At 35.5% G+C, this 14772-nt stretch overlaps 1 protein-coding gene and 1 long non-coding RNA gene across 12 annotated transcripts; both read right to left on the bottom strand.

Annotated features, from left to right (window-relative positions):
* Positions 1 to 1370: 1370 nt before the first annotated feature.
* On the bottom strand, positions 1371 to 6520 carry LOC113313564. 3 transcript variants are annotated; one of them, XM_026562356.1, is made up of 4 exons: positions 4620 to 6520; positions 3733 to 3877; positions 3467 to 3615; positions 2714 to 3330 (listed from the first exon to the last, which is right to left on the bottom strand). In XM_026562356.1, the coding sequence occupies exons 1-4, from the start codon at positions 4669 to 4671 to the stop codon at positions 2753 to 2755; spliced, it is 924 nt and encodes a 307-aa protein (XP_026418141.1). In that variant the 5' UTR covers positions 4672 to 6520; the 3' UTR covers positions 2714 to 2752. The 3 variants fall into 2 exon arrangements, 2 of the variants coding, with proteins under 2 accessions (XP_026418140.1, XP_026418141.1); XM_026562355.1 differs by having other exon boundaries at positions 1371 to 3330.
* A 743-nt stretch (positions 6521 to 7263) lies between these two features.
* Positions 7264 to 11041, bottom strand: LOC113313503. 9 transcript variants are annotated; one of them, XR_003341912.1, is made up of 9 exons: positions 10807 to 11041; positions 10454 to 10725; positions 10232 to 10359; positions 9332 to 9430; positions 9081 to 9225; positions 8517 to 8559; positions 8284 to 8431; positions 8128 to 8172; positions 7264 to 7670 (listed from the first exon to the last, which is right to left on the bottom strand). It is a non-coding gene; the product is annotated as an uncharacterized LOC113313503 (long non-coding RNA). The 9 variants fall into 9 exon arrangements; XR_003341914.1 differs by having other exon boundaries at positions 9081 to 9175; XR_003341913.1 differs by having other exon boundaries at positions 8517 to 8576; positions 9332 to 9421.
* Between the last annotated feature and the right edge of the window lie 3731 nt (positions 11042 to 14772).

Here is a 14772-nt window from a genome sequence, read left to right as displayed (position 1 = left end):
GTGCATGAAAATTTTCAAGGAAACCGGCACGCATTAGGAAATGTTGATTCGAGTCACATAAGGAAATGTTGAGTCTCGTTTTGCACCGGGCCGGGGCATAATCCCTGCCGTCTAAAACAAAATATTAAAAGAAGATCATCTCACGAATCGACGGACGTAAATATCTCTCAAAATTATATGTCTAAAACGGACGGATGGATAGAAATCTCGCCAACTATCTTTCTCAGCCGTCGGATTGCCGAAATCAAGGGCCGTCTATTACCCAAGACAGACATCACTTCTTTTTATAACAACCTTATTATTACTTCAAAGTCATATATTCTTATATCGTGGCATCAATCCCGAACGTCCAAAATAATAAAATCCATGTCATATATACAACGGACGGATGTACATTTTGCGAACTAACGGTCCAAACGGTAGAATGACCAAAGTCAATGTTTGGATCTGTCCCAAGGCTAATTTGTAATATGCGTGAATCTAATATCTCTATACATGGTTCTAAAATTGTACATAGAATATTAGTAAATACACCGAGTTTGTTTGTCCATTTTGTTGTACAACTTTGTCTCCATTCAGCAATTTGTACATTTGCATCCTCAAAGGTCTGATTGACCGAGTCGAACTTTTAGGCTGTTCATTTTTTATGTTTTTGGGCAAGGTTTATGCTTGCTCCTCGTGCTCTCTTTAAATTGCAAATTAAATTATGTTATTGGGTATTTAATTTGCAAGAGATGATTTGATGGGGTGTTATTCGTGTTTTTGAGTTCGTGTCTATTTGGTAACATTTTCTTTTTGCTTTGTCTTAATTTACTGCGAAAGGAAGAGAATGAAGCACCAGATTGCACCCGGGTGAAGCTTCCTGCCCAACAACTTTCTCCAATTCCTCACTTTACCTTACCATAACTTAGTTAGTTTAACTTGATACCTAGTACATATATAGATACTGTGATATTGTGCTAATGTCCTACGGTTGTCTACATTTTTTTTGAAAATGGTTTCCTTTTTTGTTTTTTGTTTTCCCTTGTAGATGAAACGTAAGTATCTCTCAAAACGTAGTCAGATAAGGAAATTTGAATATATCCCTCTCCCATATTTTTATTAAGAAACATAGTTAACGAGGTATTTTTTTCCCGATATATAATGGTCAAGACATCTTATTATGGAAGCATAATCAAATCAGGAAACTCAACAATCCGACGGACGTCTATATAGAACATATAACGAATCGATCCACGCCGTGGGATGACGAAATCGATAGTCGGATTTGTAAGACTACACACACCACTTCTTTTTATAATATAGATTTCAGAAAACAACTTATAGCAGAACCAAGACATGACCAAACTGATTTTAACATACTTGCACTTAATAATATAATTCACATAATAATATCCATGTAAAACAGTAATTAGTGGGATGAAAAATGCTTCATAGAATATCCATGTAAAACAGTAATTAGTGGGATGAAAAATGTTTCATAGAAAACCTAACCATTCTAAAAGTTCCCCAGTCTAAAACACTCCATCAAACAGAAGAGTATCACCTTTCTCCAAGTACATTTCAAACTCCGACTCTGAGAGTGTCATGGGGCTAACTCTACTAGGTAAGGCAGATATCTTCTCTTTTAACTCATTCTTGGCCATAGCTAACTGTGCCTGCACCTTTTTCAGCTCATCTTCTGCTACAGTTACCTGCGCCTTGGCAGCTTCTATAGGCTGAACTTCCTCGTGCAGCGTGGTCTTCAATTTCTGCATCTCATCAAAACCCTGTTTTACAGTGTCAAAGTGTTTCCGAAGCCACTCAATGTTAAATTGAAGATTATTAGCCGTCTTTATATCACCTTCCCACAAAACTATCATTTCAGACGATACCTCAACGAATCGACAGCGGCTCATATCCATAAGGGAATGCATTATATTGTGGACTGCCGCAACTTGGATCACATAGGACAATTCGGATGATGCTGTCAGGACATGGCTGGAAGCAATATGCCCATATTTCAACCATATCTGTTTATATAAAGATGCATAAGGCTTTCGAACATGAAAACACCCAATTTCTTCATAAATATCTCCATCAAGGACTTGATCCATGTTGTACTCGTTGTGCATCCCACCTTCAAAGATTTGACCAGCACCTAGATGCTTCAGCAATCCAACTTCTGGGGAGGCTACTAGGTTACTCTCAGGCTCTGTCTCTGAAACCTTGGCTTCCTCCTTCCCTTGGGTTTTCTCTTCGACAAATTTATGATTTTCACATTCTGTTGCAGCTTTTATAGGCTGAACTTCCTCCTGCAGTATGGTCTTCAATTTCTGCATCGCATCAAAACCCTGTTTCACATTGTCGATGTAATTCTGAAGCCACCCAATGTTAAATTGAAGATTCTCTGCCGTCATTATCTCACTTTCCCAGAAACCAGTCATTTTAGAAGATAACTTAAGTAATCGACAGCAGCTCATTTCCTTGAGCGAATCCATTAAATCCACAAGGGAGTACATTATATGCTCGACTACCGTAACCTGGATCCTATATGATGAAGCTGTCAGGACATTGCTGGAAGCAATATGCCCATATTTCAACCATATCTGTTTGTATAAAGATGCATAAGGTTTTGGAACATGAAAACCCCCAATTTCTTCATAAATATCTCCATCAAGGAGTACTTGATCCAGATTGTACTCGTTGTGCATCCCACCTTCAAAGATTTGACCAGCACCTGGATGCTTCGCCAATCCTACTTCTGGGGAGGCTACTCGGTTACTCGCAAGCTCTGTCTCTGAAACCTTGACTTGCTCCTTCCCTTGGGTTTTCTCTTCGACAGCTTTATGATTTTCGCTTTCTGTTTCATGTTTTTCTTGAGTGCTGCCTTTGAAACCTTGACTTGATCTGTATTCGATACAAGTTCGATGCCCTTGGCAGGCAAAGGTACCGAAATCTTTTTCTCTCCAACTCCTTTGCTTGAATCTCTAGTAACATAGTCTTTAGGAAGCAGAAACTTAAGAGTACCAGAAACAAGTGTACCAGTAAGACTAGCAACCAATATCATGTCTATATAGAATGGGAGCTTATAAGACCCAATAGACACTAAAGAAACACATGTAAGATAAGAGACCAGGAAGCAACTAAGAGCCAAAAAGAACATAGAATCCACAGGACTAAGGTTGTCAAGGTAATAAAGGTAATCCTCCACTATAGATTTCTGTTTAGAGATCTTAAGTTCAACGATACAAGTATCATTTAAGAGATACCCATTAGCTGGACTGTGAAGTTCACTAAGATGAACGAACGATCCGCAACAGAAGCCCTTAATTTCATGTCCTACTACTTCTGAAATCAAAACAACAACAGCATCATCAGTAACACACGCATGCAGAAGTTTTTTATAACCATGCATGGAACAAACTTAATGATTCATATACGAAAACCGATAATACAGTGGAAGATGAGAGTTAAATTAACGAACCTCTTTTCACTGTTCTTGAGTCATCCTTTTGATCAATAATAGACAGCGTATAATCGGCAAAAACTGATTTAGTACGATCGACTGGGCGAAGGTAGACTGTCAAGTGAGTCTGAGATCTTGGGTTATCTTTGGGATTAATCACCATTCCCCTATTCACGAAGTAAAAATAATAACATCATCATTACTATAAAAAGGCGGCTTGAAATATTCTGATCAATTTTATATTAATCAAAAGTAAAACCATTGAAAGGATTTTATATACATACCACTTACGACCATTGAAGGAGAAAGTATCAGAATAAAGTTGTTGTTGGTTTTTCAGCTTTGAGAAATTTTCAATCCTCCAAACTACTTTCTGAGATTGAGGAAGCTCAGTTTTGAACTGGACATTGACCAGGAGAAACCTGCTTCCTGAAATTCAGGAAACTCAAATTTTATAGTCGCCATGCAAGAGGAGAAATCCAGTAGAATACAATAGACACACTTTTCTCAGGTAGAAAAACCTATATGTGACGACAGCCTTAAATGCCAGTAACACCGATTTCAGATTCGTGGTACAATTCTTAAAACAAAAACAACCTAAACTTATATTATAAGCAAACTCCTATTATAACTCAAACTCCCACTGTATCAAGAATGGTACCTAGTACTGGAAGTCAAAACCCTTAATGGCGGTAATCATGATAAAACAGGTGTTCAATAACAGAAATTGCAATATTTTCGTTGTTCGACGAGTACTTTCACGGAGGATAGCTTTTGAGTAGATAATCTCGTTCAGTCCTATTTCAGTGGGCCTATGGTTTTTAGATCGGCCCATTAAATAGAACTTTCTCCTATTTTTTTTTCCTTATATTTGATCACAAATTTGCCAAAAGATGTCATGATTTTTTAAAATATTATCAGAACTGCCTATCTCCCTTCGATTTCAGAGTTTACCTTGTATCTAGACAATCCCTACATGATTCAGAACAATTTTTCACTAAGAAATTAGCACTGAAGTGGCACAATTCAAAATGCTATTTACGCCAAATATGAGTAAGCTTCATTTCAGTGATAACATAGCAAATTGATAGAGGATCAGATCAACGATAAATAGAATGGTGCAACTGATACATTACACTGACAGTAAAAGAACACAGAATTAGGTTCAAACCTGTTTGAGAACATAGGTTCAGACCTCTTTGAGATATATCTGCATCACACATGCTCAACAAGCACAATACAGGTGATAAATAAAAGCAAGTTGTATTGAAAAAAAGGGTCACAGTAGTAAAAATAATTATGCTAATACAAGAAAAAATGTTGGACTGCTGATTTTTTCACCGCGGACAAGAATGCTACAGGTGATTTTCCACCTTCAAATGAAGGATTTTCACCTAATTTATCCTCACACCTAATAGTTTCTCCTTCAGGTAGAAAGGTTTCGAGGGAAAGGAAGTTCTCCACTAGCCCATGCAACTGATAATCCATCTGTGAACAATAAATATTATCATCTGACTTGTAGTCATTGTCATGACCAATATCAGGGAGCCACCCTTTCATCTTAGAATGCAAAATGTTACGCTGCTTTCGATCATAGCATGATAACTTCACCACCTTGAGATGTTTTGACTGTAAATTGTAAAATTGAAGGCATTCCCCGTCGAACCAGTAAAGAAAAATCTGACCAGAGAAACTCATTATACGAGTAGGAGGTGCAGTAGTACTGTCAAAACAACAACAACAAGGAGGTGGACTAGGTGGTAATGAAAGTACCGAAGACGCAGAGGAAGGAATACGAATATCTAAAGTTTCCTCTTCCCAAACTTGCTTGACCTTGTCTTTTAATACATATAAGTGAAGCTTCGCACAGCAACAACAGCTACTGCTATTGCTTTGACTATAATGATAATGAAGATGCTGATGATTACAACCAATATTATCACTGTTAACAATAACTTTTTCCAACCATGGAACACAAGGTAATCCTTTGAACTCCATAAGCCGTTCATATAATCGGTTCTCCTTATGCTCAACAGTAGCCATTGTTGATGCTGATGAAGCACATTCATGTGGGGGTCGAATGAATTGTAATTTCTCATGGTGGAGGTTGAACGTCAACAACATCTCTGTCTCATAACCATTAGTAACAGGAGGTTCGGTGGTACTAGTTAGTAATCTCCAACAAAGATCTCCAGTAGCGGCACAGAAGGTGGCTGCTTTACAACTAGTACTCGACGCTCTTATAGCAGACCTTGGTGGAATGAATGTACTAAGATTAACCTTTCTCCATAATTTAGTACCTAATGTGAAAACCATACATTTGAATTCCTTTTTATCGTCTTCATCTAGCGAGTGACAGATATATACAATCTTGTATTCATTTGTCAAGGAATCAAACCCGAAACCATAACAAATATAGATACAGTAGTGGTTAAACTTGGGAGGGTATACGCTTAGTAGTTGTTTCCTGCAAGGGTTATAAACCCCAAATGCACCAAGATGCTCAACAGCCATTGGGAAATTACATAGCAAACCGTTACAATTACCAGCTATTACCCCTATATTTCTGAGAAAAAGAGAAGACACTCTAAAATCAATACTTTGATTCTTACTAAATAAACAGAAAAAGTAATGGTTGAATCGATGATGCAGCTTATCAATTGGTTCATCTAATACATTGAGTAAATTGAAGATAAAGTTGTGATTTTTGTGTGAGTGAATAAAGTGAGAAGAAGGAAATTTATCGTCTTTAAGGATAGAGTTATACCAAATCTTAGAGACACAGGTGTAGTGCAACAGATCTCGAACTGAAAGTCTTGGGATAATATGCTCTGCAATTAGCTCATGAGGAAGGTATGGAATCCTTGGTTCATTCTTCTTCTTCTTCTTCATTCCGCCGGTGATTTCAACACTTTCGTTACCGATTGAGTATGCAGCAATTTTTTTGGAATTAACCTCAATCGCCATGATCAGTCAACCAAAATCCTTAACCAATTCTATGACTTTTGATTTATCCAGGGGGATGACGATAGTCCTTATATAGACTTCAACTTCCCATATCAGGTCAGCTATTAAACGCCGAGAAGAAATGAAAATCCCAGTTCAATTATGATTCATAAAAGAATTTATTTCTCGGGTCTGGAATCCGGATCCCAGGTACCATGGATCGGACTAAAGAATTGGATAAGATCTTCGGACCATTAAAGCACTGCTCGGTCGAACTCGCATGCGTTGCTATATCAAGCATGTTTGTCAATATTAGTGATCAAAACTATATGTCTTGATTTCTGGTTTACTTATGACTAAGTCTCGGTCTAGGATAGTTAAGTGTAGTTGAGCTCCAGACTCCATGGCGATCATCTTACGAAGACGAAGAACTACTCGAGGAATACGCTACACCGTTTCCAGGATTTTGTCACAGGCTATACCTGTTACTGATTGAATTTGTAACGGTTATAACTGTACTAAATAGGCCGTTATTAATAATTGTGATGGTGTTTTGTAACGGTTTTATCTGTGACAATATCCAGATACAGTCACATATAAAAAGCATTACAATAATTAATAGCCACGATTGACCTAATTTTATGATTGCGACACGTATATCTTAACGGTTTTAACTGTTACTCTCTATTTACAACAATTCTTTGAATGACACGTGGCACGTTTTGTTACATATACAGTAACACCTATAAGTGTTGCTATTGATTTGCAACAATATTTGTTGACGCGTGTTGTGTTTAAGAGGTTGACACGTTTTTTTTTAATTACATTTCTTGTTACAGCTAAACCCGTGACAATTCTTTAAGTCACAATTAAAAAAAAATGGGTAGCCCAGATTTTCATGGATCCGGGCTTCCAGTTTACAGGCCTGCGAAACAGGTCACGATGATGGACCTGCACTCTCAGTTTACAGGCCTGAACTACAAATAAACCGCAAGCTACACAGATTCTACCATCATGCACCTGGATTTTCTAGTTTACAAACATGCAGTACAATTAAACCTGAAACACAACTGCAATCTATTCTCTTTCAATCCGCAATTCATACATATCACATCTACAATCCCTAACCTCACCATAACTTCAAAACATGGATAAAGTTCTCCAACCTCTTCATACATATTCCACACATACATTTTATACTGCAACTGCTCCAAAGACCACCATCATCTATCTTCTGATCCTTTGCCATGTGTAGGATCAAGAAAACACTCGTGAGCTGCAACCAAACAGAAACAAGCCCAACTTCAATAAGGACAACTGCAGATCAAGCAAACACCATGATTATTCTAACATACGCCAGGGTTAATAAGACATTGATAGCATCATTCACTAGAGCCATTACCCATCAACTGCGCTACCATTACTAAACTATACCAAGTATCACTATGTAAACCATATGAACATATTCAGAATGGAGAATTACTTGAGCGAAAGAGAACTATAGATCAGAAGCAAGAATGATGGTTAACTGCAGACTCATGTTAATGCTCTTCTCCTCTTACATACTCTCTTAAAAACACTCGCAACATCTGATTCATTGCGCTAAACCACAGCATGCCATTACAAGAGTGTTATTAGCACCTTTGAGTAAACTACCAATTGCACTAAACCACTCGGGCATTTCTGGTCACCGTGTAAGCACACAAATCCGAAGTGAAAGAAAACATACTTACTTAGTAACATCTATAATGCAGCATCATGTCATGTTTCATCCACACCTATTCAAATTACAGAAGCAGTTAGTTAAGCCATCATTTGTTGCAACATAATTGGTGAGACCAACTTAGTTAAGAAAGACAATAAGAAAAGCTCTAACTCATGATGCTCACATTTTATGTTTCTTACATCAGAGACGATTATGGAAAGTAAGTACATATGGGCCTGTCTGGATAAAAATGACATTGCAGCAGCTACTGTTAATTCAATAACCATCTACAATACCAATACTTGTACTCCACCAACTGCGTAACCTTCTACCTGGTAAGGAGGCAGAGATAAAAATACAATCAAACTTTCAAATCCAAGTGATCAAAGATAAATATAAGAGTATAATAAGGCTTACCTTTGGTATTACACATTTGCATTTTCGATGCTTGGACACTAACCTGTGACATCAGCCCAGCTTCAATGAATTCAGATTCAATAATTCAGAAATAAAGAAAGACAGATCAGATGGTAGTGCATGTAAAATAGTCATCATCCTTGTACAAAATAGATTCTCTCAAAACCATAACAGAACATCAATTTATGTGTATGACAAAGATATGTGAAACAGAGTTAAACGACTTATAAAAGATTGTAAAACACCTTTTATGGAAAAAAGATATTTTACATTCATACTCTTGTGTCTAAGCCTCATGCCAACAGATACATTTCGCAAGGTATACATCTCAAGAAAAGAATTATATATCTACAAATTAGTAATCTGACTTTCTTATATTGAGGAACTTCCCTCTGTGGTGCCACAATCGCTATATTTGTCTACTAACAGGCTGTTGTTGTATTCTCTCTATTCACAATAATGTAACAGGTATATGGTAATGCGCTAGACCTACAACATTGGCATCTAACTAATGTAAGAAACCCATAACAATATACTTGAAAAGAGAGGGATAAAGAGCACCACCTGCACAGAGTACATGCTGCAGTTCTGTTGCTTCTAAACCTTGCACTGCAGTTATGTTGCTTTACCAAGAACTGATTTGTTTAAATATTAATTTCCTAAGCCGCAACAACACACTCGTTTCAAGTTTACACCCGACATAAAGCCACTAGAAAAGAATCACTATTAAAGCTCAAATCTACAATTGCCTACAATGTCAAATCCAAGAGAAATGTTCAAAAGACAAGCTTTGGAACAAATGACAAGTAACATACCAGAAATGCTTTTTAGCTCATCAACAAAGGACAAGTTTACACCTGGCGTCTATCAGTTCTTTCTCTGTATATTTTTTAGCTCATCAACACCTGAGAAATCTGACACCATACGTCAAAAGAGAAACAAAGCTAGTATATATAATATCTTCAGAATTATAAAAAAAAAACTCTGCACAATTTAAGAGTTCTCGCAAACATAAGAAATCCAGTCAATCTTAGTTAAGATATATTTTCCTTACATAAGTGGAATGAATCTACACATGATTTTGCATTCGCATAAAAAAAAGATCTTGGCACATTTGAGGGTTAATTCTAGTGCTGGTCATAGTAAACCAGCACACTTAGGTTACCTACAGTTAAATCTATAGAATTTCAAGTAGCCAATGCATTTCTGAACAAGGATTAGAATGAGACGCCAAGAAAAAACCAGTTAGATTCAGAGAGCTATTCAACTGAGTATTGACCTGTGAACATATGCAAAGTTTTTCTCTCCTAGTAACACAAGTTACAGAGAGAATAAGATCAAATGCTTTGACCAAGTAAGTAGTAAATAAAAGTACAAATACATAGAGAAGAAAAGCAACAATTTTGCTTGTGCAAATAGAGAAATAAAGGTAAAAAGCTAACAAAAACATTACTTCCACTAAGCTAACCAAGTTCAAATCTGAACCGAAATCAAAACCCCACCCCATGCTATCACAGTAAACCTATCACTTCCATAAATAAATGAGACTTCAAACCCAAAAAAGGACTATCAAAACTTTACCAAAATCAAGAATTAAACAAAATAAAATGCAACTCAAGAATCATTGAGGAACCGTAAATCAACATACTAATCTCAACCCGTAACTTAAAATAGCAGAACAAACCCCCAATTCGATGATTGTGAGAGAGATTTACATTTTTTTTCAACACGGAGTTTACAGATCTGTGAACCCAAGGTCTTGACCTTAAGCTCAATAATACTTTCTCCTGCAGCTGAGGTTATAGTGGCTTCTTGAGCAACTTTCTTCTGTCATACTACTAGGCTATCACAACAAAGCACAAAGCATCAGATATTCAATAGTGTATGTCCTGTCACCTACACATCCAAAACCAAAAAAAATAAAAATCAGATTTAACCTTTCAATAATGTGATTCAGTCTCTTGAGAACAAGTAACCTTGATCCCGAGCTTCCAAACCTTTCAAGAACTTGGGCATCACCTACAAAATCATACAAACCAAAGTAGTCCCCGTTTTCACCATAGAGAAACCATTAATCTGTAACCCTAAATCTAACAAAACAAACCCCTAATCTGTAACCCTAAATCCAACAAAACAAACCCCCTAATCTGTAACCTTAAAACCAACAATTGAGTAACCATCTTCAGCAAAGAATACCGCATCAGCAACACTGCAATCAAAACAATTGGATCTTCAATTCAAAAATCAGAAGAGAAAAAATCAACAGAGAGACGGGGATTAAAGTATTTACCTTCCGATTTGTTTTCTCATCTTTGTCGTCGTGATTTACTGTAGATTAAGAAAATGATCTAAGATTTTCTTCTTTGTTATCATCAGTGGATTCTTGAATCTTATTGTTAATCAATTGGACAGTGATTCAGTGAATGAAGAAGAAGAAGATTGTAAAAAAGAGTTCCGCCGCTGAGGAGGAAAGAGAAAGGAGAGAAGAGGGAGAAAGGAAATGAAGAGAAGATTGATATGAAATGAAGGAATGGATTAGGGTTAGTTTCTAGTGCATGGTGAACGTGTGCGATGTGCATGTGCTGAATTAGTGTAGAACTTTTGACAGGTCATCGATCCATATGATCTTTTCAGTTTCTGTTGTGTTTATCATTGGATCAATGCAGAGATGGACAAGTTGATGGTGAGCGAGAAGCATAGACTAAAAGATGTTTATGTTTGAGTGAGGGAATGACCGGTTGAAAATGGAATGGTTTTCACTCGGGCTATGTATAGTTATCGTCAAACCTTTAAACCGGACCAGACCGTTTAAGTATAATTGTTTATCTTATCTAATATTTTGGGATAATTTCAATTTTATCTGAGTTTCTCATTCGGATGAACTGAAGACGAAATATATCATATTTGAACATACCATGTTCGAAGATTACTAAAGTTAGAGTTCAATTTCTCGTTCGGATGAACTGAAGACGAAATATATCAGAATTGAACATCACGGGTTCAAAGATTACTAGAGTTTGACCTGAGTTTCTCGTTCGGATGAACTGAAGACGAGATATATATTATTCGAACATCACAGGTTTAAAGATTGTTAGAGTTAAACCTGAGTTTCTCGATCGGATGAACGGAAGACGAAATATATCATATTCGAACATCACAGGTTCAAAGATTGCTAGAATTAGACCTGAGTTTCTCGATCGGATGAACTGAAGACGAAATATATCAGATTCAAACATCACAGGTTCAAAGATTGCTAGAGTTAGACCTGAGTTTCTCGTTCGGATGAACTGAAGACGAAATATCAGATTCGAACATCACAGGTTCAAAGATTACTAGAGTTGGACCTGAGTTTCTCATTCGGGTGAACTGAAGATGAAATTTATCAGATTTGAACATCCCGAGTTCAAAGATTACCAGAGTTAGAACTGAGTTTTATGATTCGGATGAACATCCATTACTAGAGTTAGACCTGAGTTTCAAACTCTAGTAACCTGTAACATCAGAATTGAACATCACAAGTTCAAAGATTACTAGAGTTAAAATGACCAGATTACCCTTATCGGAAATAAGTAAAGTAAATATTACATATTAAGAAAATGACCATATTACCCTTATCGGAAATAAGTAAAGTAAATAGTACAAATAGTGAAAATGACCATATTACCCATACTAGAAATTAGTGCAATAAATATCATGAAGATAGTGAAAATGACCATATTACCCTTATCGGAAATAAGTGAAATAAATATTACAGATAATGAAAATGACCATATTACCCTTACTAGAAATAGTGCAATAAATATCACACAAACAGTAAAAATGAACGTATTACCCTCACTAGGAATTAGTGCAATAAATATCATGGAGACAGTTAAAATGACCATACTACCCTTATCGGAAATAAGTAAAGTAAATATTACAGATTGTGAAAATGACCATACTACCCTTACTGGATATTAGTGAAATAAATATTATGGAGACTGTGATAATGACCAGATTATCCTTATCGGAAATAAGTAAAGTAAATATCACAAACTGTGAAAATGACCATATTACCCTTACTGGAAATTAGTGCAATACTGTGAAAATGACCAGACTACCCTTATTAAAAATAAGTAAAGTAAATATTACAGACTGTGGAAAATGACTATTTGGCCCTTATCAGAAATAAGTGCAATAAATATAATGGAGACTCTCAAAATGACCAGACTATCCTTATCGGAAATAAGTAAAGTGAATATTATAGACAGTGAAAATGACCATACTACCCTTACTGGAAATAAGTGTAATAAATATTATGGAGATTGAGAAAATGACCAGACCACCCTTTTCGGATATGAGTAAAGTAAATATTACAGTCTGTGAAAATCACCATTTTACCCTTAGGGGAAATAAGTTCAATAAATGTTATGGAGACTGTGAAAATGACCAGACTACACTTATTGGAAATAAGTAAAGTAAATATCATTGACAGTGAAAATGACCAAATTACCCTTACTAGAAATTAGTGCAATAAATATCACGGTGACAAAGAAAATGACCAGACTATCCTTATCGAAAATAAGTTAATTAAATATTATAGAATATGAAAATGACCATTATACCCTGACCGGAAAATGACCATTTTACCCGTGCGGCCGTAAGGGTAAAATGGTCATTTTCACAATCTCCATAATATTTACTGCACTTATTTCCAATAAGGGTAATATGGTCATTTTCACAATATATAATATTTACTTTACTTATTTACGATAAGGATAGTCTAGTCATTTTCACAGTCTCCATAATATTTATTGCACTAATTTCCATTAAGGGTAATATGGTCATTTTCGCAGTTTGTAATATTTACTGTACTTGTTTCCGATAAGGGTAGTCTGGTCATTTTCACAGTCTCCATAACATTTATTGCACTTATTTCCACTAAGGTAAAATTGTCATTTTCACAGACTATAATATTTACTTTAGTTATTTTTGATAAGGGCAGTTCAGTCATTTTTGTAGTATCCGTGATATTTGTTGCAATAATTTCAGTAAGGGTAATATGGTCATTTACAGTCTGAAATATTAACTTTACTTATTTTTAATAAGGGTAGTCTGGTCATTTTCACAATATTGCACTAATTTCCATTAAGGGTAATATGGTCATTTTCACAGTTTGTAATATTTACTTTACTTATTTCCGATAAGGATAGTCTGGTCATTTTCACAATATTGCACTAATTTCCATTAAGGGTAATATGGTCATTTTCACAGTTTGTAATATTTACTTTACTTATTTCCGATAAGGATAATCTGGTCATTATCACAGTCTCCATAATATTTATTTCACTAATTTCCAGTAAGGGTAGTATGGTCATTTTCATAGTTTGTAATATTTACTTTACTTATTTCCGATAAGGGTAGTTTGGTCATTTTCACAGTCTCCATTACATTTATTAACCTTACTTCCAGTAAGGGTAAAATGGTCATTTTCACAGACTATACTTGACTTATTTTTGATAAGGGCAGTTTGGTCATTTTATAATCTCCATGATGTTTATTGCATTAATTTCTAGTAAGGGTAATATGGTCATTTTCACAGTCTGAAATATTAACTTTACTTATTTCTAATAAAGGTAGTCTGGTCTTTTTGACACTCTCAATAATATTTATTGCAGTAATTTCCAGTAAGGGTAATATGCTCATTTTCACAGTCTGTAATATTTACTGTACTTATTTCCAATAACTGGTCATTTTCACAGTCTCCATAATATTTATTGCATATGTTTCCAATAAGGGTAAAGTGGTCATTTTCATAGTCTGTAATATTTACTTTACTTATTTTTGATAAGGGTAGTTTGGTAATTTTCATAGTCTCCATGATATTTATTGCACTTATTTCCAGTAAGGGTAATATGATCACTTTCAGTATGTAATATTTATTTTACTTATTTTTGATAAGGGTAGTTTGGTCATTTTCAAAGTCTCCATGATATTTGTTGCATTTATTTCCAGTAGGGTAATATGGTCATTTTCACAGTCTGTAATATTTACTTTACTTATTTCTGATAAAGGTAGTCTGGTCATTTTCATAGTCTCCAAAATATTTATTACACTTATTTCCAGTAAGGATAAAATAGTCATTTTAATAGTATGTAATATTTGCTTTACTTATTTCTGATAAGGGTAGTTTGGTCATTTTCGTAGTCTCCATGAAATTTATTGCATTTATTTCTAGTAAGGGTAATAGTTATTTTCATAGTCTCCATGATATTTA

Source organism: Papaver somniferum, chromosome 9 (assembly GCF_003573695.1).
Source record: "Papaver somniferum cultivar HN1 chromosome 9, ASM357369v1, whole genome shotgun sequence".
Classification (NCBI taxonomy): Eukaryota; Viridiplantae; Streptophyta; class Magnoliopsida; order Ranunculales; family Papaveraceae; genus Papaver; species Papaver somniferum.
Note: the sequence above shows the minus strand (reverse complement) of the source record. Positions and strands in the feature narration are given on the sequence as shown.